We start from the raw sequence: 21,041 nt of genomic DNA, 5'->3' as shown, positions 1-21,041 counted from the left end.
TAACCATCCTAACTTTCCAATAGATATAACAATTTTCATCAAAGAAGGGTGGCTTAGAGGTAGATGTTCCTTCATTTTGAACATTATAGTTAACGGTTGTCATTCTACTCAAGTTTAAGAAAACCTATATATGTGGGAACTAAGCTCTGATACCAATTATTATTCTAGGATTAAGGCAACAATAACACCAAGGAGGTGAATTAGGTGTTCCATTAATTATGTCAAATAATGCAAAAAACACACTAAGTACAATAATACAATAACCAACAATATAATAAAGTGCTTAAAGTGAAGAGATAAGGGAAGAGAGATTGCATAATCAGTTTTTAACATGGTTCAACAAGCATACATCCACACCTTAAGTACCAATCGTACTTGAGTATTGTACTCTTTTTGTAACGCCCCATACTTTTATATGCATTTATAGTTATTTTTTTGTGATTTGGCACGTAAAAATATGGGTAATTAATTTTTTTTATATACAGTTCTCATATAAAATTCTACCAAAATTTCCACCAAAATTTCAGCAGAGTCTCCCCTATACCGAGAGGTCTAAAGTTATCGACATATACCATGTTTACACTTCTAATATCTCACATCTCATAACTCAATCACGATCCAATCGTCCTGGTCTCAATCCCACAATCATCATCATCATCACAACTATAATATTTATAACATACATTGAACAACAAATATCATCAGAGAGGAATAAATGAGATAAACACGCATACATGGAACATGATTATATGAATTTCAGAGTTAAATTCATTTATTCAAGTTTAAACATCAATTATACAAATTAAGTTATATAAATGTTTTAATATTTCAAAATACAAGGATATACTCTCTAGAACTAGATAATAAAAAGTTAGGATCTACTTCTGTCATGCATGCGATGGTCCTGAAACAAAATACATATTATTGAAACATGAATATCACAATAAGTATAGTAACACAAATATCCAACAATGTAAAAGGGCAAACATGTATTCATATTCTATTCACTTCTCCATATTTGTTTCTATTGGAACTCTTTCTCATTCAACTACTAAAACCATTTCATCTTCCATTTTCAACTTCCATTCAAGATTCCATAAGATCAGCAACAATTATTTTTGTCTAACTCATTGTCAATACCAATTTCACTAGTATCATCATCACCTCGTAGGCATCGATGCATAGCGATCCCCTTACTCGGAACCCTAACATACACTAAATGTATGTTAGTCAATACATGGCTAGTCCATGCAAATTTCACCCATTAATATTGTCATTCTTTGTCCGACCATAGTTATCATTACAAATTTCCATTTCAAACATGACTCGTTTCTTTTGGAAGTTAAGATATAATATCACATGTTCCCCAAAGGGAAAGGACCCAAATTTTCACCCTTTAACGCATCTAAATAGTCATTTTAGGGACTTTCCAAATCTGCCGGCAGAGTCGTATTCTGACCTCTACTCAGATTTTTTACTATATCTGGAGTTCTAGGACTCTGTTTCAAGCAAGGTTGGTCTCGTTAGAAAGCTAAGACACTGAGCTACAAGTCCTATGAAGGGAGGAGAACATAGTTTTTCCCCCATAACACTCAAAATTATTCATCAACAAATCAGACTTACTGCCCTATAGGGTGTGTCATGACCCAGTCTTGGCTGGTGACCCATAACTGGAGTTTTATAGCTCCAAATTGAGTTAGACCAGTTTCCTTATTTAGTCAACATCCAAAACTACAATTATACTATGAAGGAACCTGATCCTAATTCCCTCATCCTCCTACTCGAATTCTCTCCAAAAGTCAGGAGATGAATCTGTCCAGATTCATCAGCCTTTCCATTTACACACAACATCCACAATTCAACCTTTTCTCTTTTATCTCAACCCCTACCCATAACACATACCATATAAGAGTGTCAAAAAGATCTTTTTAAGAGCCAATTTATCCAATTTATTTCAATCTTCCCTTTTAACGTCAAAATAGAACATTCTTATCGATTTTACAAACTTTCCGAACAATATTCTTCTAAACACAATCCATGACATTTCAACATGCATTTTTTCCTTATTTTGACGCAATTAAACACACGTCATCAAGCTAAATATATCAAATTAAACGTCCTCCCCCTTTGATGCATAATTGACCGAAAGCATGGCCTTAAAGAACCAAGAGTTCCCTCATTCTTTTCATGCTAATTTCATTCAATTCACACACACATTCACATAAAGAAAACAACCTATTATAATAAATTCATTAAGGAAAACCACAATGTCCTTTTTTTTCTCTTTACTCCTCATATGGTCGGCTAACTTTCCTTGGCCCCACTCATGTGGCAGGCTTTTTATATCAATCCAAGTTATCCTTAGAAATTAGGATAACAAGCACAATAACCTTATATAATGTTTTCCCCGACGACACTCATGACACCAACCGTCATGTTTAATCTTGTTTCCACTATCAAACTTCTCATCCTTTACTATCGTAAATCAACATGCATCATAAACAAATAAAATTTTAGAATGTATTAAACTCTTCAAAATATAAAGAAGTGAAGTGGTAAACACCTACCTGTTCCTTTTAGTGGTCCCGTTCTGCTAGCTTGAGGTCCCGTAGTCGATGCCTCTCCTACTCCACACAAGACCAAGATTTAATATCATTCATTCCCCTTTTCAATGTTTTCTTATCAACTAGCAAGCATCATTATATGATTTCATGCAAGATTTTTATATTTAAATTAGATCATTATTTCACATTCACATAGTCATCCATTAACCCGAACCGTGCAGACTTTTCCAAGCTAATTTCTTAACCTAAACTTACCTCACCTTAATCAATTTATATGAGACTCTAATTTTCCATAAGTGTTTTTTCTTGGGGCTGTCCAAATCAACCCCTTAACACCCATTAGTAGAGTTGTCACAACAACCTTGCTTTAGTTTCTTGGAGACATTTTTTATCCCTAACAACTCTACACTTAAGGCTGTCACTCCAGCCCCTGTTTCTTTTTTTAATTTTGGAGAGGTATTTAGCCACCCCCTAAACATAGACTTTTAGGGTTGTCACAGCAGCCCCAAAGTCTCCTAAAAATTAAGTCTCTCTATTGCTACATTTCCTTTTAATTTTGGGGTTATTTCAACTCACACAAAACTAATTTTAACAGCAGTTTCAATCAACCATAAATAACAAACGAATAATATTACAAGCAATCCATACAGTCAAGTTATAATTCATTATTATAAGTATCACATATCCAAATATCAACTCCATCCCAACGGTGAAATTTCCAGAAATATAGGTTTAACCAAACTGACCTAAAACTTGTAGACTTATTGTGCAAGAAGCATAACTTCTGTTTGGAGTGGTTGGTTCTGATCTCCACCGTTCAGAATCTAGATAGCATTAGGATGAACAGCATATCCAAATTATAGCCCGATCCAATGATGGACGATGGAGAAAATGGTTGGCGACTAAGACTATCCAGAAGTGTATTTTCCCAGAAATTGTCCTCCTACGATATCTCTCAAACAGGGACTGATATAGAAGATCTCTCTGGTGAAAATATACAAGATATGGAGGAGAACAATATATCCAAATATCGTTCTAATCCAACGATGGAAGGTGGAGTTATAGCTGTCGGAATTTATGTCATCAATATGTCTTTTCTTTGTCTCCTAAGTTCCCTTGTTCCTTCTTTTATCTCTTGTTTCTTGTTTATTTCTAGCTAAAAAACACTTTTCCTAACATAATTTTTTGATTCCTCCTTGCCTTTTTCTCTCTATCTCTCCTAAACTCTCTTTTCTCTCTCTTTTTTTTCCTCCTATTTTTCTGTCCAGCCGTGGTTTAATGAAGAAGAGAGGTGCTGGAATTTTCCAGCTGATCAAACATATTTATGAAACTGCCATTAATGATTTTCATGCTATTTTTCAGTCTAATTGTCGACATTATTTGACAACCTTACCAAACTTTGATCGCTCTAAAATTTTAATTGTATATGAAACTATATGTGAAGGAGGCCCTCCTAAATTGTTAGGCCGCTCTGACGGTTGGATTGAGCATTATGCTTAATAGCGCTAAATTGGTCAGTAGATGATTTTGATGCAAAAAAATTTCAAATTTTCTTGTTTAACCCTTGTATAAAACATATACATTAATCCTCTAAACCCTAGGGGTCATTTTATCATTTGTACATAAACCCTTAACCTTCTGTTATATGAACATTAACCACTCTTGGTCTTACGTATTTATTTTGTCCCCATAAATTTTTCTTTCTAACAATTTAGCACTATATTCACTTTTCATTTCATTAATTTCACTATTTTTATCTTGATTTAGGTTTCTTTAATTTAATTTAACCCATTTTACTATCGGTTAAATTTATCATATTTTAATTACCTAGAAAAATTATAATTGGGGGTTTGCACTTTTATTAATCCAAGTGAAAGATATAATGCCCTTGATGAATCCACACCAAGAAATTACACCACTTGAAGATGTTCCCTCTTCAAGATTTTTCCCTTGGTGACAATACCTCATCAATGCTAAGAGTTTATCCAAACTCTCAAGTGTTTACAATTATGATTTGTTTAAAACGAGATTCACTCTCTCAAATAGTAGATTGTACAATTGAAAACTCTAATTTCTATAGCTCACTCAATAGCACGTAGGATGATTAAAGGTGTGTAAGTGTAATGAGTGTGAGATTTTATACTCTTGTGCTAAAATATAAAGATTTAATTAAACACAACTTAGAGTATATTAGGATTGATGATTTCTAGTTGATTTTTCTTTTGAAATAGCTTTTATATCATGTATGTTCATAATCTCTCTTTTATTTTGCATAAAAGAAACTAGTCATTTATAGTTATTGGAATGCCTCTGATGGCGAAAGTAGTTGATCGATTCCTACAAAATTCTTGGGTGTTCATCACAGATGAACAACGGTTGATCGATTAAGCTTAAAAACTAGTTTTGGCAGTTTCAAACCTGGTGAAACTTGAACCGATTAAATGTGTATATCGACCTTATTTATGCATGCAATGTGATGTGTGTGAGTTCATTTTAGTTTGCTACTGAGTAAGATATAAAAATTAAAAAATAAGCATTAAAATGAATCCTTGAGAACTAAGTTTTTACTTGATTTGCATCTTGGACTTGTTGATGGATTTCTTTATTCAAATCCTTATGCTTCTTGATGTGATATTTATATAGACTTGTATAAACTTAATCTCATCCAAGCATATCATTAGTTTATTTTCATTTAATTGTTATCATCAAAATACATATAATATTAATATGTGACCTAAAGATCAACAGAAATTGCAAAACAAAATCAATTTAAAACATTATCTCAAATAAAACAAATAGCAATCAAAAGAATGAGGACCAAATTTGAAAGATAAAAAAAATAAATGGAGATGAAATTGAAAAGGAATTCAAACTTTATAAATTATTCCAAATAAGATGAATAATAATAAAAAGAACATGGACAAATCTAAAGAAAAAATAAATTGAATGGTTGCTTTGAAACTTTTAAGGGGAAGATGCGAAAATTGATGAGGATAAAGAGAGAGAAAAAAAAGGAAAAAAAGAAAAGGTTATTGATGCCAAATTAAAGGCCCATTGGCCATACGCATCGTCGCATAATGGAAGAGACGTCGAGACAATTCAAACATCAGCGTGGAAGGCAGTGGTTTGGTCATCGGGTAGCCTCGCATACGTCGCTTGATAAGTGCGGGGGCCACCCATCAACGCACGTGCCAATAATTTTTTTTAAGAATGTTTATTAAAATACAAGAATGTCCCTGAGTCACCATTATATTGACAAAAAAAAAACCATGATAAAGGACAGAAAACCCCAATAAAAAAAGTCAAGTAAATTTTTTATTTAAGAGTAATTAAATCATTTTATTGTGCTAAAAAATTGAAAAGACTAAAAAGGCTATGAATGAAAGGTTTTTTTTTTTCTAGGTAAGTTAATTTCTTTTTTTTTTAGAGGTAACTAAGTGATTTTATTGTGTAAAAAGGAAAAAAGACTATTTAGCCCCTAATGCATAGTTCAAAGGTTTTATGGTTTAAGGGTAATTTCATCGTTACACTATTATAATGGATAGTGTTTTGTGTCTTAATGCACAATAATTTCCCTTCTAGCTTCAATTTTTTTAACTAGCCAATGGTTGTGCTCTCGTGGGGAATTTTTTTGTTAATGTTCTTTAACTCAGCTAAATTTGTCGGGTCCACTTGGTGACCTGCCAACCCTATCTATGGACTAGACCGGGTTTTAAAATAAACCAGGTGGGAGTTGACCAAGTATGATCTAGCTAACTTAACAGGTACACTCGTGACTCGGTCAACTTTTCCAAAACCCATTTTGACCTTTTTTTTAAATGCAACGTTGATTTTTTTTCTTTAAAGAAAATATTATAACAACGATGTTTTTGGATTAACCCGGGTCAATCCAAGTTAACTCACCCAACCAGTAACTTAGGTCATTAAATGGAATATGATGAAAATCTTTTTTTTTTACGTGTCAGAGTGAGGATGTAAAGTGTTATGAAATTATAAACTCTATGATATACATTGTAATATTTTAAAAAAATGAAGGCAAAGTGAGAAAAAAAAAAAGACTAAACTATATGGTGTAAGGTGCGATTGACCCTTTATTTAATTAAATGGTTGTAAAAATAGGCATTTCCAAGAAAAACAACTAAAAAATTTATCAAGAAAAAATAGTTTTTTAATCTAAACTTCATTACCTTAGTAATGCATATATTTATAGTTTTAATGCATGTTTTTTTATTGTAAGCATAGATTTTTAAATAAAAAAACTATAATGATGTCAAAAGCAAGTTTTTATATAACAAAAACTAAAATAATATCTCAATATTTTGCTTGTGATTGAAGAAAAACAATCCTATAAAACATTTATAGAAATTATATTTTATTTTCATTGAATATTCTTGAGTAATTTTTTTTATTTGTGCATATAAGGTACATAATAATTGAAAACAAAATTATCAACATGGCCATTAAAACCTATAATATTATTTAAGAAACATGAAAAAATTGAATAGTGATTTAAATATTGTGTTAAGCCTTTTTAGTGCATTTCAATCTAAATACAAAATAAATAAAAAATAGATAGTAGACAAGCATTTGGGACACAAAGATGGGACTGCATGCCTTCTTTCTTCTTTCTTTCTTTTTTTCTTTTAAGAGTGAGTAATATGTTGTTCACTAGTTTATTTTAAAAACAATGAAGCAGATGATGCATCGCCTGTTATGGCAGGCAACACATCACCTGTTGTGGTAGGCAACGCGTCATTTGCTTGCTCAAATTCTGGTCATTGAAGAGGTGGCTATAAAATCAGGTTGAGATTTTTTAAACCTAAAAAATTATTTTAAACTCATTTTCATCTAGAAATACTTTATAAACATCATTAGATTTTTAATAAACTAATTTCTTAACTCAAAACACCCTTAAATCACTTCAAAAACATAAAACCAAAAACAAAATTATTTCTCAATCCTAATCTACTTTTTCCAGTAAATTCAAAACTCAAAAACACCTTAATGACACTTTTCTCGTCATGAGGAACACATTGACACCAAATTTGGTTTTTTTTGTGAATGGAATGTACACAAATGATCGCTTTCTCTCTCCTTTATTATCTTTTTGTAAAACCCCGGATAATATTATTGATATTAATAAAAGTCAGGATTACAAAAAATAAGGGAAAACGATAAATTAAATTATAAAACAATGATATATTCGAGAATCTGAATTAAAATGTTTTGTTCAAGTGTTAATATATATAAATAAATAAATATAAATAAATAAATAAACACGAAAATATGAATAAAATTTTTATAGAAGTGAATTTCATGAAACTGAAAGTACCAACGAGTAACTTAGTGAAATTCGATATAACCCAGGCAAGATTTGGTATAAACAGGTATCAGGATTCATAAAATTTTACCTAAAAATCATAAAAGTTACTATTGAGGGATATAGAAGGCATTTTAAAAAAAAGTTAATGAACTAATATGTGTGCTAAAGTGTGTGTGCGGGAAGAGAACATTTGGGGACATGGATGGCATTTTTAAAAAAGTTAATTATATATATATATATAAGTGCAAGTGAGTGTGTGCTGGAAGGAGAAAAAAAAATAGAACAAAACTTGTTTTTCAAAGAGAAAGAGCCATTCGACAAGGAGAGGAAAAACCAATTCAAGCAAGGCAAATTTTTCAATTCAAAAGTGTTAAAGTTTTGGGTATTGCTTGATAAGGTGCCCTCACACTTTTAAATAAGATTCTTGAAGAATTAATGTTTTAAATTGATTGAACTTTGTAAAATGAGGAATTAGGGTTCATGATAAATTTTGGGGAAAATTATAATTGATTGTGAAATTGTGTTAAGATTATTAAAGTGAGTAGAGAAAGTAAGAAATTATGGTAAATGAAACAAAATTTTAGGTGTTCTTGAAGAAGGGATTTTTTTTTGAAAAAAATGATAATAAGAAGAATAAATTTTAAGAATTTGAATAAGATGATGAGTTTGTATAGGAAAGAGATGATATTAATGTTAAAGAGTGAATAGATCATGAAATTATTTTTTTGTGTTTTCCTTTAATTTAAATTTTGGTAAAATAAATTAAATAAATACATTTAAAGAATATATATATATATATATATATATTGTTTTGAATGATGAAATGAATTGTGTTACAATGTGGAAAATGAAAGGATAATTGGAAGGATTTTATTTATTGCGTGTGTCAATATGGAAAGTAGAATAATGATGTGATATACGTGTCAATTCAGGAGAGGCTGCCAGGCCGACACCACAGTAGGGAACTTCGGCTCGAGCTCAGTCGTCAGGTAATTACACGATGCCTGAATTTAATATTAGTCAATATGTATTTTTTTTTATCTGATTATTTGTGGTTGATATATTAGAAATTATTATGTTGATTACTTGAGAAAATAAGATATGCGATGCGATGAATTAATGGGATTAATGCCCTGGTGAATGAGCGTGATGAGGAATTAATTCCCTGGTTAATGGGATTAGAACCCTGATGATTGGGCAAATCGTTGAATTAATTACTAAATTAATGAGTTCAATGTCCTGGTGAATGGGCGTGATCAGGAATTGAATCCCTGGTTAATGGGATTAGTACCCTGGTGAATGGGTAAATTGTTGAACTAATTCCTGATTTAATGGAATTAGGGCCCTGGCAAATGGGCGAGATGAAGAATTAATTCCCTGGTTAATGGGATTTGTACCCTGATGTATGGGTGAAACGTTAAACTAATTTTTGGACTGATGACAATAGTGCTTGTTGAATGGACTGGTAGAAAAATTAATCATCTAATGGTGAATGTAATGCCGTGTTAATTGGGCGATAGGAATAATTATATTTTGTTGATGTTAAAAATAAAAAATAAAAACAAAATCATAGATTATTCTGAAATTTAATTGATATGTAATACTAGATGAGTAAGTTAATTTAATGATCTTTTGACTAAATTTACAATAAAGAAAGAAAGAAAGAAAGAAAGTACAAAGAGTTTTATGGATATCTTTTTTTCATTTGTCTAATTGAATTATTGTATTAAATCTATTTTCAGGTACATCCCCCTATCGGACTGAACAGTAGATTAGTTTCCTTATATTTTGTTGGATATCATGTTGTAATGAATGAATTTATCATTTTGTTATGTAATATAATGCGTTTACAATTTATCGAAAGCTCTTTTGTGTAGTATAATCTTAATTATGAATTTCTTCTTTAATTATGAACTTATTTCGATTATAATTTCGTTAATGGTCCTTATTTGTAAATCTTTTAATTGTGTAATGTACTTCAATTACAATTTTTAGAATAATTCTTTAGATTGCATCCATGCCAATATGGGATATTGAATTGTTTTAGACATGTGTAAATTTGATTATTGAGAAATTGTGATGTAATGAGAGGAGGATGTCCTGGATGATAGGACGAGTAAGAGATTTGTTAATTGGGGATTGTGGAAGAAGAGTCAATAACTTGGTACCTCAAAATATAGAGGAAACTCTGCCGAATTTTTATTGATTACAGGAAAAAAAAATCCCTAATTTTCATTGAATTGTTATGTCCTTGCTCTTTGTTTGAATACAAATGTTGGGGTTGTTACACTTTTAGTGATTTTCTTTCTTTTTTCTCAAACTTAGGAGTTGAGGTGAATGAAGTTTTTAACCAAAACACAAAGGTGTCAAATTAAAAATACCAAAAATAAGATTTGCAAAACTTTAAAGGAAAACAATTGTTAAAAAAGAGCTATATGAACAATGTTTGAAAAAAAAATCACCGGTTCTTGTCTCTTTGTCAATTTTGTTCCTTATATTTTCACTTTTTCACAAGTAATAAAATCGAATTTTTTTCTTATAAAATTAAGCATCAACTTTATGCCTAGATCTTTTTTGATACCATGATAATTCCATAGAAAAATATCAAAACAAATTATTAAATTCAATTCTTAATCAACATAGTATGAACGGATGAAAAAAATCGATTACCCTCTACCAAAAACTCAAAGGATGAAAAAGAAAAAGAAGAAAGAGAAAGCTAATGAAATCCATAGTGTTTCCTCTCAAAATGCACAATGCACTACACTATAAAAACATCACACCTTTTAGTTTTTTCTTTAATGTATGCGGTATTAATACTAAATAATTATCGTCAAATATTATTAGTCTGATGTCTCTTTTATTTTCATATATATTTAACAAATAAAAAAAATGATGTGTAACATGTATTTTTTTAAAATTATATTATTATTAAAATCACCATTATTCGAATCAACACCATCACTCTATTCAATGCTATTTTTGGTGATGATGATATATTTTTTAAAAAAAATATTGACATTACACCATCATTGAAATCACTTTTTTATTGTTACAGCATGATTATTGATTGAAATTTTTTAATTATCATCACTTTTTATCTTAAAAAAACAAAATTTTAAATTTCACCATAATCCTTGTTACTATTTTAAATATTGTACTAAAATTAAAATATTGTCCCAGTTCTTATGTTTTATTTTGATTCTTCATTAAAATATTCTTCTAATTCTTATGTTTTATTTTGATTCCTCTATTAGCATGTCAAACCTTTCATATATTTATTCAAACGACTCTAAGTGGAGATTTAGAGTCTGTTTGTTTTGTGTTTCAAAAGGTTTTTAAGAAAATGAATTTTTTTTATTTTTTCTTTACTTCAAATTAATTTTTTCAAATATTTTCAAATTTTTTTGATGTATTAATGTCAAAAATAAATTTTAGAAATCATTATTTCGAAGCATTTTCAAGTGAATAACACTTTAAAAAATAATCACTACCATAATATCAAAAAGACTCTTATTATATTTATACATATATGAATATATAATATTTTTCTTGCAAATTATGTTTTTGTTTTTAATTTAAAGTCAATCAACTAGACATGGCAATTAAGCTGGGATTTGAACTTAATTTAATACGTGCTTGACCCGATTTCCATAATGTTCAAGCAAGTTCACCAATTCATGAGTTGGAGTGGTTTTTTTATTTAAAAAAAAATAATCATTATTATATTTACACATATGTGTATAAATTATTATTAGTGAATTAACTTAGATTTTTGTTGTTTTTTTTATTATTATTTAATATTGAGTTATTTGATAGTTACACTTCATTGTTTTATTCAATTTACTTTTATTAACTATTGTTTTATTTTTTATTAGCATGGATAAACATTTGAATAAAAAAATTATTTTAAAAAACAAAATTATTAGAAATAATTGAGTACATGACTTGTATTATAAGATTAAATATTTTAATTTTAATTATTTTTTTAATTAAATATCACTTTATTTAATTAGATTCGTTAGCAAGCATCTGAGTTAATGATTAAAAAAATTTTATGTCTAAGAATACATTAAAAACATTTTTATATTTAAAAAAATTATTTAACCCGTTAGGAATCGTGGGTCAAGTAGATGGTTAAAAAGTCTATACTAGATTGATAGGCATCCAGTCCACAATCATATAATTGGAAATTCTGAGCCGAGGACGGTTCAGAAAAAACTCTCCCCAGCCCGATCCATTGCCACCCCAAATCTGAGTAATTAATTTTTTTCTTAATTATTCAATATTTTTCTTTTGTGAAGATTATAAGCATTCAATTCTTTTGATGAAAGGAAAGAAAAAAGGAGAAATCAAATCACTCTCATTGTCAGATCCATCCAAATCCAACACTTGAAGAGATCGGCCAGGCAAACAGTTAAGAGGTGAAGAGCAAAGCTAGCAAGAGCAGTTCGCGACACCCAAGTGGTTCTATCCATCCGCGACTGATCAGGTAATACTTAATGAATCAATCAAACAACGTTGATATCCTTGTATTTCCTCGTTTTTTTAAATGTTCAATCCAATCCCATAAAAGCAATTCGTATATTCCTTAAAATTGTTTGTGATTGCAGAGGAAAATGAATTTTCTGTTGCGCCCTACCACTCACCAAGTAATCAAAGAACAGGTTTCTGCTCCTGTTCCTGCTCTTGAATCTCCTTCTCCAGCTGTGACTTTGGAGGGTCTTATAGCTGAAGATTCATTCCCTCAATCTGAAGTTCGTGATATGGGTATTGGTGGTGAAAATGGATCTGTTGCTGCTACAAAGAATGATTCATCACTTGTCTTGGAGAACCACTCTGATGTTTCTGAAGAAGAAGGATGGATCGTCATCCCATTTGGTACAGCCACTCCCTTTTTTTATCATTGCATAGTTCTTTCTTTTGAGTGCTGTTTTACCTGCTTCTAGTTTATATATATATATATATATATCTTTGGAACCTAATAAAATGTGCTACGTTGCAATTCTATTTCCAATATAATTTTGTTTCCTGCATTGTTCTGAAAAGCTAAAAGTGTCCCCAAGTGTCGAGATTCTTTCTTTGATAGTATTCCCACTAAAGTTTTGTCACTGATTCTAATATCGAATGGCATGTGAACAAGGAACTTTGAGATCCAAATTTTGTTCAGTAATGTGAAATTCACTTTAAAGTTCTCTGAATAAACATTATATAGTGATCTTTGTCAAGAGATATGGGTGGTTAGTAATTCTATCTGTTATTTAGGGCTTCTAAATTTCCATCAACAACCTCTGGCTGGTTTGGTTTAGTGGTTCTTATTGATTGTTTTGTTTAATATTTAAGGTTGTGTTTACTTTGTTTGTCCATCAAGTTTACTTGCTTCTCTAATTAATCTAATCTCAATGTGCGATGTCTAGCATACTTTAGGAATGAGGACTATTTTTGGCTACTAATTTAAGTTTCAATTTTTTTTAATGTTTAGAGTTTGAATTTATATCTGGCTAGTCAGGGGTTTGCTGATGATTTTAGAAGGGAATTCCTCAAACTATCATTAGACGGGTAAAATTTAAGGCCTTTTTTTCTTAGACGCACGGCTCTTTTTGCATGGGATGTTGTACAACTAATTAAGAGCTATACTTCTTGCTTTTTTTTAAGGGTACTGAAATTGGAAAATTTCAGAGGATATTCTTTTTTTCCACAGAATTTGTTTCATCAAGAAAAGTACTGTGCTGGATTGATTCTCAGATATACATGCTATGCACATTTTCTATGAATTCGTGAATTGCACTTTTTGTTTGCTTTGTCATCTGACTTGACCATGCATCCATGCCATCAAGTCTAATAAAATTCTGAAGCTTCATGCCCTAATATACTTGGGCTGTTTTTTTTTTAATCTAAGTAGGAAGGCAATGTCAGAATTATTCACCGAGTAAAGAAAAAAAAAATCCTTTATAGAAAATCAATACTGTCAGATGTTTAATAGGTTTGGCTGGTATATGGGTGGAGTGTGATTTTGGTTGCATCAGGTTGGAATAACCATCAGGAAGGTTATATCAGTTAACCCTCATCCAGCCCACCCCTTGGGACCTCTTCTTGTATGGAAACAAAGTGAATGATTTTTCTTTTTTTGTCCTTTTTTTTGTATCTGTTAACAGAATGCTTAAACAGATGTTATAGGATTTTTTTCCACAGATTTAGACTTTTCAGACATGAGTTTATTGCCACTATCTGTTTGGTGTAATAACACATGCATGTATGATAAAGGCTGAATGTATCCCTGTCTATCATCTATGAGAGGAAATGAGCATGACAAGGAGAATGGACTATCTTCCCACAGTAATGAAAAGAATGAAACAAAACATTGAAACACCACTTTCTGGTCCCTTTGAACATGGTCAATGAAACCATTGAAAGTGCCCTGAACAAGGAGGTCAAATTATTTATTATATCCTAATTCCCATAGTAGTTGCTTTGATCAAGCTTGATCCTTGGAGATTCTCAAATCACCCTCTAATTAGCTGATGCAAACATCATAAATTTCCCCAAAATTTTACGATCCTTCCCCCTCCAAAAAAATTTTAAATGCATTCATAACATTTCCTTAGCTTTGCAGTGTTGCCCAAGACTTACCACTAACAAACAGTTTGTGCCACACTTCCGAGGTCACCAGGCAGTTAGAAATTTCTCTACTATGTTATGCCCTAACAAATGTATTAGGTGACAGCACCTTATGTGGACTTCTAACCTGCATCAAAACTTTGCCTTCAAACAATTTTTTGTATTAATTTTGTTCCCCGAGTTTTAGAAATTCTCAATTAGGTCTTTCCATCCATATTTGATCATGGATTCCATCCAAAGTTTTTTTTTTTGTTTTTACAATGTCATTTTGTACGGAACTTAATGTCTTCTGTTAAGGAATTCTAACAGGAGGACTCAATTGAGAAATCTAAATTGTTTGGGAACAAAACTGTTACAAAAAAAATTTGGGGGTGTAGTTGATGCTATCCCAATTTTTGGGGAGTATATTTGAGGTTTGCCATCTTTTTTGTTTTCAAGTTTTTTCTTGATGTTTGTTTTTGATTCACTGACATGATTTCTCCATATAGTTAAATAACTTTGATATGTTTTCTTCTATCATATTTGATGCTTGATATGTTTTGGCAGGGGAACTTCCTGATGACTGGAAGAATGCACCAGATATACATTCATTACGCTCCCTGGATCGGTCATTTGTTTTTCCTGGTACTATACATTTCTTAAATCTATTGATTCTTTCAATTTTAACATGTGCTGGTTTTTATTCATTTGGGATGTTCTATGTCCATTATATACACCTCAAATCCATTTCTATTTCAGGTGAACAAGTTCATATTCTGGCATGTTTATCAGCATACAAGCAGGATACAGAAATTATTACTCCATTTAAAGTTGCTGCAGTGATGTCTAAAAATGGAATAGGGCAAAGCCCTGAGAAACAAAATGGAAATTTGAAAGATGGAGGTAGTTCGGTTTCTGCACAAGGGGAAGTGAGTTCTGATAGTCAAGTAATAGGCCTTAATGGCAATGGCGCATCAAAACAGAAGACTGATCCACAAGGGGATATTTCTGCTAGCAAATCCTTTCTCAGAATGGAGGATTACAAAAGACAAACTGAAATGTTATTGCAAAGATTTAAGAACTCCCATTTTTTTGTTAGGATTGCAGAGTCGGGTGAACCACTTTGGTCAAGAAAAAGTGCACTTGATCAAGAATACTCTGAGGTGGATAGTCAGAACAAACCACAAAGAACCAAGAAAACTGCAGATAACACGTTCCATCTTAGTGCTCTTATTGATAGAGGAAATTTTGATGCTAATGTCTCTGGTGGTGCCGCAAGGAATGGTGTTAGCTGTTGCTCTCTTTCTAATGGAGATATAGTGGTATGTATCTGAGAACCACAAGGTTCATGATTTTTTCCCATCTGATATTCTTTTGAAAAACTGAGTGCAGGCTTCAATTTTTGTGGTCTATTTCCTGTCCAGGTGCTTACAATTATGCCAACACTTTGCAAGTTGCAATTGTACATAGAGAACACACCCATTTAGCAATAGAGTAGTTGCATGTTATGTTTCAAAATTCTTCTTTGATAAGCTAGATTAGCAGTTCTGAATAATAAATGGTCTTTTGGTGGTTTCTAACTAGATGATTTATAAATAGCCTATCGAAATGTAGCTATCTTCTGCAGATTAAAATGACCAAATTGTGTTTTTTTTGTCTGAGCTGGATAGAAAATGGTCACACCTTGCATTTGGCAATGCAATTTATTTTTCCAAAAGTATTATCTAAAATATCATCGTGCTAGTCTATTTCTGACATTACATGCATAAATTTTCTGGAGTCTATATTTGTGAAAGATTTTGCATGTTTCCCAAGTAGCTTAAGTCATGGCTTTGTTAAACAGAATGTTTGTGGAGGTATTTGTGGAGAATTAACAAAATATTTTCAGTGGCTCAGTTCAATTGCTAATATGTGGCAAAAAGTGATTAAAACAGTATTTTGAGCCTTGTAATCATTATGCTTTTGTTATTGTACATGCAAATACACTTTTTTCTTGGTCTACAGTCTAATGATGTAGACATCTTTTATTTTCAGTAAAATCATGTGAAATGATGTTAGTTGATAACATGTTAGTGAGGGGATGTGATCGGTCAAATATGTTTTGTGCATCAGTTTGGCTGCTTTCTTAAACATGTGATTATGATGCTATAGTTCCTATCTATACCATATTTAACAGTTGTTAAGGTACTGATTCACATTCCATTTCTTTGTTTGGAAGGATGCAGGTGCTTTTACAGGTTAATGTTGGTGTTAATTTTTTCAGAGACCCTGTCATTGAGATTCTTCAGTTTGAGAAATATCAGGAGAGAAATCGGTTTCCTGAGAACCAAGACAACTTAAATTACAGTAATTATGACCCATGTGGAGAACTATTAAAATGGTTGCTTCCTGTGGATAACACCTTATCTTCTCCCGCTCGTTCTTTGCCTCCTCCTCAGTTAGGTTCCAATTCAGGATTCGGTGGTGCATCACAGAAGTCTTCCTCATCTGGTTCTCAGCTCTTCTCTCATTTTAGAAGTTACTCCATGTCATCACTGCCTCAAAATTCTGCTCCACCTCCACAACCTGTTAAAGCCCAAAGCTCTAAGCCGAACTTTGACCTTGAAGATTGGGATCAGTACTCATCTCAGAAGTTATGGAAAAGTCAAAAACCTGCGGATGAAGAGCTTTTATCTATCCGAGGTGTATCATTAGAGAGAGAGAGGTTTTCTGTTCGCTGTGGGTTGGAAGGCATCTACATTCCAGGAAGAAGATGGTTGAGGAAACTTGAAATAATTCAACCTGTAGAAATTCATTCTTTTGCTGCTGACTGCAATACAGATGACCTTCTTTGTGTTCAGATTAAGGTGTGCTTTAAGACTTTTACCATGCCAAATTTTTTAATGTGTTTATATATTTGGTTGCTTATTGGGATTAACCACCAAATTCCACCAATGCTAATAAATTTAAAAGCTATTTTGCAGAACGTATCTCCAGCAATTACACCGGATATTGTGGTATACATAGATACTATAACTATTGTTTTTGAGGAAGCTTCAAAGAGTGGACTTCCCTCATCATTACCAATTGCATGTATTGAAGCTGGAAATGATCACAGTTTGCCAAATCTAGCCCTCAGGTTGTTTTTTATTCTAGGTATCTTAATGTACTCTAATTTGTTGGTTGAACTGCATTTTCCATGGTTAATTCAGTTTGCTTACACTTGCTGGAGGTTGTTTGCACATCATTGATAAATGTTCTTGAGCAGTATGTTATTTGACTGGACAAATCCCAACCAGTCAGGCTAAGGCCAAGACTGGCGTACAATGTGGCTTTACTTCAGGAAAAGTACTTTATATTTACAGGAAAAATAAATTTATTTTACTCTTGCCTTTTTTTTCCAGTTTACTTGTCCATTCATTCTCACTCTTTTAGTTCAACCATCTTGGAGTGGGCAGAGGCTACTTTTATCTCTTTGTGGTTGCTTAGTGAGTGATTCGCTAGCATTTTATGGTTCAATTAATAATTGTTTTGAAATTGTTGGACTGATGCATGACAATACTTCTGACTTATGATTTTGATGTGAGCTTCTAGTCTACAAGCAGCCTGAGGATCATCATCTACAAAACGCTCACAATGCCTTTTTCTGATATATATCTAGAAGAAAAACCATAAGAGCATGCTCTTAACACTCACGTTTTACATGGAATAGAGCAAAGGCAGAAAATAGATTGTTTGCAATAGCATGCAGTATATGTGTGATATATGGAATGACCAAGTAAATTATGAATTAAGCTTCTTCATTACACTTCTTTTAATTTATAGAAATGACCTCTTTTTTACCATTAGTTTGGATCATAACCCTAAAATTGTTTGTGTAAATTTTGAATTGTGAGTGCATACACAGATCACTTATAAAAATTATTGACTGTATCTTGTATCACTATATCAGGGGAAACAATTTTGATTCACGAATTTCATTCTTTATCATGAACTTATTGAAAATTTCCCATGGCAGGAGAGGTGAGGAGCACTCATTCATTCTCAAACCAGCATCCTTTGTGAAGGATTCCAAAGTTCACAGAGAAAGACTATCCCCATCATTAAGTCTGCATCTTGTACCAAATACTGTGGAAGGCAGGAGTGCATTGAATGTTGACCAGTATGCAATTATTGTATCTTGTCGCAGCAACTACACTGGTATCCATTATTTTTGTGGTTTGCTTCATCATCTAAACTTCTATAGGTAATTGTTTTTTTACTTTCACCAACCTTTTGTTTCATGCTTTGTGTTGAATGTAGAGTCAAGACTCTTTTTTAAGCAGCCAACTAGTTGGCGACCGCGTAACTCAAGGGATCTTTTGATCTCTGTTGCATCTGAAATGTCAGGACAATCTTCTGGACCCAATGAGAGAGTCTCCCAGCTTCCAGTTCAGGTTGTTCTTGTTTTTTTTTGTTAATTTATTGAATATGTTTCTTTCTTCCTCTTCTGAAGCTGTTGTCAAATTCCCAGGTTTTAGCTTTACGGGCTTCAAATTTGACATCTGAAGATCTAACTCTGACGGTTCTGGCTCCTGCCTCATTTACTTCACCTCCATCAGTGGGGTCCTTGAGTTCTTCACCGACAACACCAATGAGCTCATTTGTTGGTTTGCCCGAGTCTACAGGTATAATAACTGGTGAGAAATATTGCTCTGCAGTGCAGGCACTGACCTCTGTGACTACCACTTCAGAAATTATCGAACAGTCTTCTCCCATATCTGATGTTATTTCGAGTACAGGCTTGGGTTGTACACATCTGTGGTTGCAGAGCAGAGTTCCATTAGGGTAATGTATCTCACTCTTAAGCTTATTTCTTTTTTGGGATCTGATTGGACAGATTTTTACAGCTTAGGTGATTATACAGATGCGTTCCTGCTCAATCTACGGCTACTATTAAGCTTGAGCTACTTCCCTTGACTGATGGGATAATTTCCCTGGACACTTTACAGATAGATGTTAAGGAGAAAGGTATCATCTACTTACACTTGTCATGGATTTCATAAAATTTTGGATTATATAAAATTGTTTTGCTTCTCTTTTTTATGTTATCAAAACCTGAACCCTTTCATTAATTATAATGAATTCTCATTTAATCAGTTTTTTTTTTTTAAAAAAAAAAAAAACAACTTTGACAAATACTGCCTTACACTCCTTTGAAAGCTGAACCATTCGTTTGTTTTAATGAATTCTCATTTACTAATGATTTTTTTTTTAAAAGAAAGTTAATCAGCATTGATGAATATAGTGCTATCCCCTTCCTCAATAGTATGCATAGTGCGGTATCTTGTGCAAGAATCTCTCTTCTGATATTTTTCTGAGAGTCAAAATTTCTCTTTATTTAAACTACAAGTGGTGGCTATATTACAACTCTTCTGTGAAATGTATATCTTCTTGGTCTCAAATGCTGAAATTTTCTTGTATGTAACTTGCAACTCTCACTATCTCTTTAAAAAACATGAAAGCTAATGCCATCTTGTAATGTTATTGATTGTGTTGAGTATTGAAGATAATTATCTATGGTTGGGTCATGGACAAAATGCATTAGCACGTGCCTATTTATCGGTGTTGATCCTTTAAGGTTGTGGTATTTGACTGGCCCTGTCTGTTATTCTCTTGCTTTCAAATATAAGAGTTGGCATCGTATTGGAATAGACATGGTTATCATCTGCTGTTTGCTTATGTTCTCAATTGGAGCTGTACTGTGATAATATTTTGGTTTTTCCGCTCCAAAAGGAAGAGATATTCTATGCACTGCTATAATCTTCATGCTTGCAGGCTCTGCTTCCATCAAGAGCTTAACTTCATGTGGGCAACTACTTTTTTCTGCGCAGGTCTAACCTATATTCCCGAGAACTCTCTAAAGATAAATGCAACTTCCAGCATTTCCACGGGGATCATCTAGAATAGATATATTTGTTAATTTCCATTGCTTACCATGGGTTATCTTCAAACATGTGAAGAGGAGATTCAGAGGGTTGTCGGACACGTACCCCAAATAATGTCTCATGTTGATTTTATTTTTTTTTAAATGTAATTACAGCCTCAAATAGTGTATCGTAAATCATGGTTTGGAGAAACAACATTTGTCAGAGTGGTGCACTGAACTTTTTCAAGGAAAGGTGGATGTGTGTGGAAGGCGTAGCCTAGGCATGTGCTGCTCCAACTATTTGAGCCAAGGGTTTTTGGCAATGTTATATGTCATATTAGTTTCAGTTTTGGAAATGCTTACCATTTGCTTGCCAAAGTATATGGAGACTTGTTTTAAATGCTGCTGCTGTGAACTGTACTTGCTGACTACTCGTGCTAATTAAACACGCTGTAAGTTGTTAGCCAATTTACAAAATGGGTTGGCGATCAGAAAAACTAATCACTCATGAAATAATTCTCACCCACCGCACAACCATCTCATTTTGTCCCGTTACAAATCTCTTATTTTATTTCTTAACTCGATCCTTCTCGCTTAAACTGCAACTTTTTCCCAGCATCTTTCTGGCTTCCCGCTTCTGTTGCTCCCTCGAATGCTGGCAATTAAAAGG

The 21,041-nt window shown here is 32.3% G+C and overlaps 1 protein-coding gene across 2 annotated transcripts; it reads left to right on the top strand.

Annotated features, from left to right (window-relative positions):
- Positions 1-12,065: 12,065 nt before the first annotated feature.
- On the top strand, positions 12,066-20,727 carry LOC7475414 (uncharacterized). Of its 2 annotated transcripts, XM_052456461.1 has the most exons (12): positions 12,066-12,379; positions 12,501-12,768; positions 15,052-15,129; positions 15,244-15,806; positions 16,710-17,330; positions 17,448-17,602; positions 18,482-18,663; positions 18,766-18,899; positions 18,977-19,142; positions 19,245-19,290; positions 19,370-19,473; positions 20,337-20,727. In XM_052456461.1, the coding sequence occupies exons 2-12, from the start codon at positions 12,507-12,509 to the stop codon at positions 20,405-20,407; spliced, it is 2,382 nt and encodes a 793-aa protein (XP_052312421.1). In that variant the 5' UTR covers positions 12,066-12,379; positions 12,501-12,506; the 3' UTR covers positions 20,408-20,727. The 2 variants fall into 2 exon arrangements, with proteins under 2 accessions (XP_052312421.1, XP_052312420.1); XM_052456460.1 differs by having other exon boundaries at positions 12,067-12,379; positions 18,977-19,290.
- Positions 20,728-21,041: the final 314 nt, after the last annotated feature.

The sequence above is a fragment of the Populus trichocarpa genome, chromosome 10, assembly GCF_000002775.5.
Source record: "Populus trichocarpa isolate Nisqually-1 chromosome 10, P.trichocarpa_v4.1, whole genome shotgun sequence".
Classification (NCBI taxonomy): domain Eukaryota; kingdom Viridiplantae; phylum Streptophyta; class Magnoliopsida; order Malpighiales; family Salicaceae; genus Populus; species Populus trichocarpa.
The sequence above is the reverse complement of the archived record's forward strand: the minus strand, read 5'-3'. Positions and strand labels throughout refer to the sequence as shown.

What these genes read in the sequence shown, in the direction of transcription:
- LOC7475414 (XM_052456460.1), top strand. Translation starts at nt 12,507, where the DNA reads ATGAATTTTCTGTTGCGCCCTACCACTCACCAAGTAATCAAAGAACAG. An exon ending in TTTCTAATGGAGATATAGTG is followed by an intron (nt 15,807 to 16,709) that starts GTATGTATCTGA and finishes GGAAGGATGCAG; the next exon opens with GTGCTTTTACAGGTTAATGT. An exon ending in TTGCCAAATCTAGCCCTCAG is followed by an intron (nt 17,603 to 18,481) that starts GTTGTTTTTTAT and finishes TTCCCATGGCAG; the next exon opens with GAGAGGTGAGGAGCACTCAT.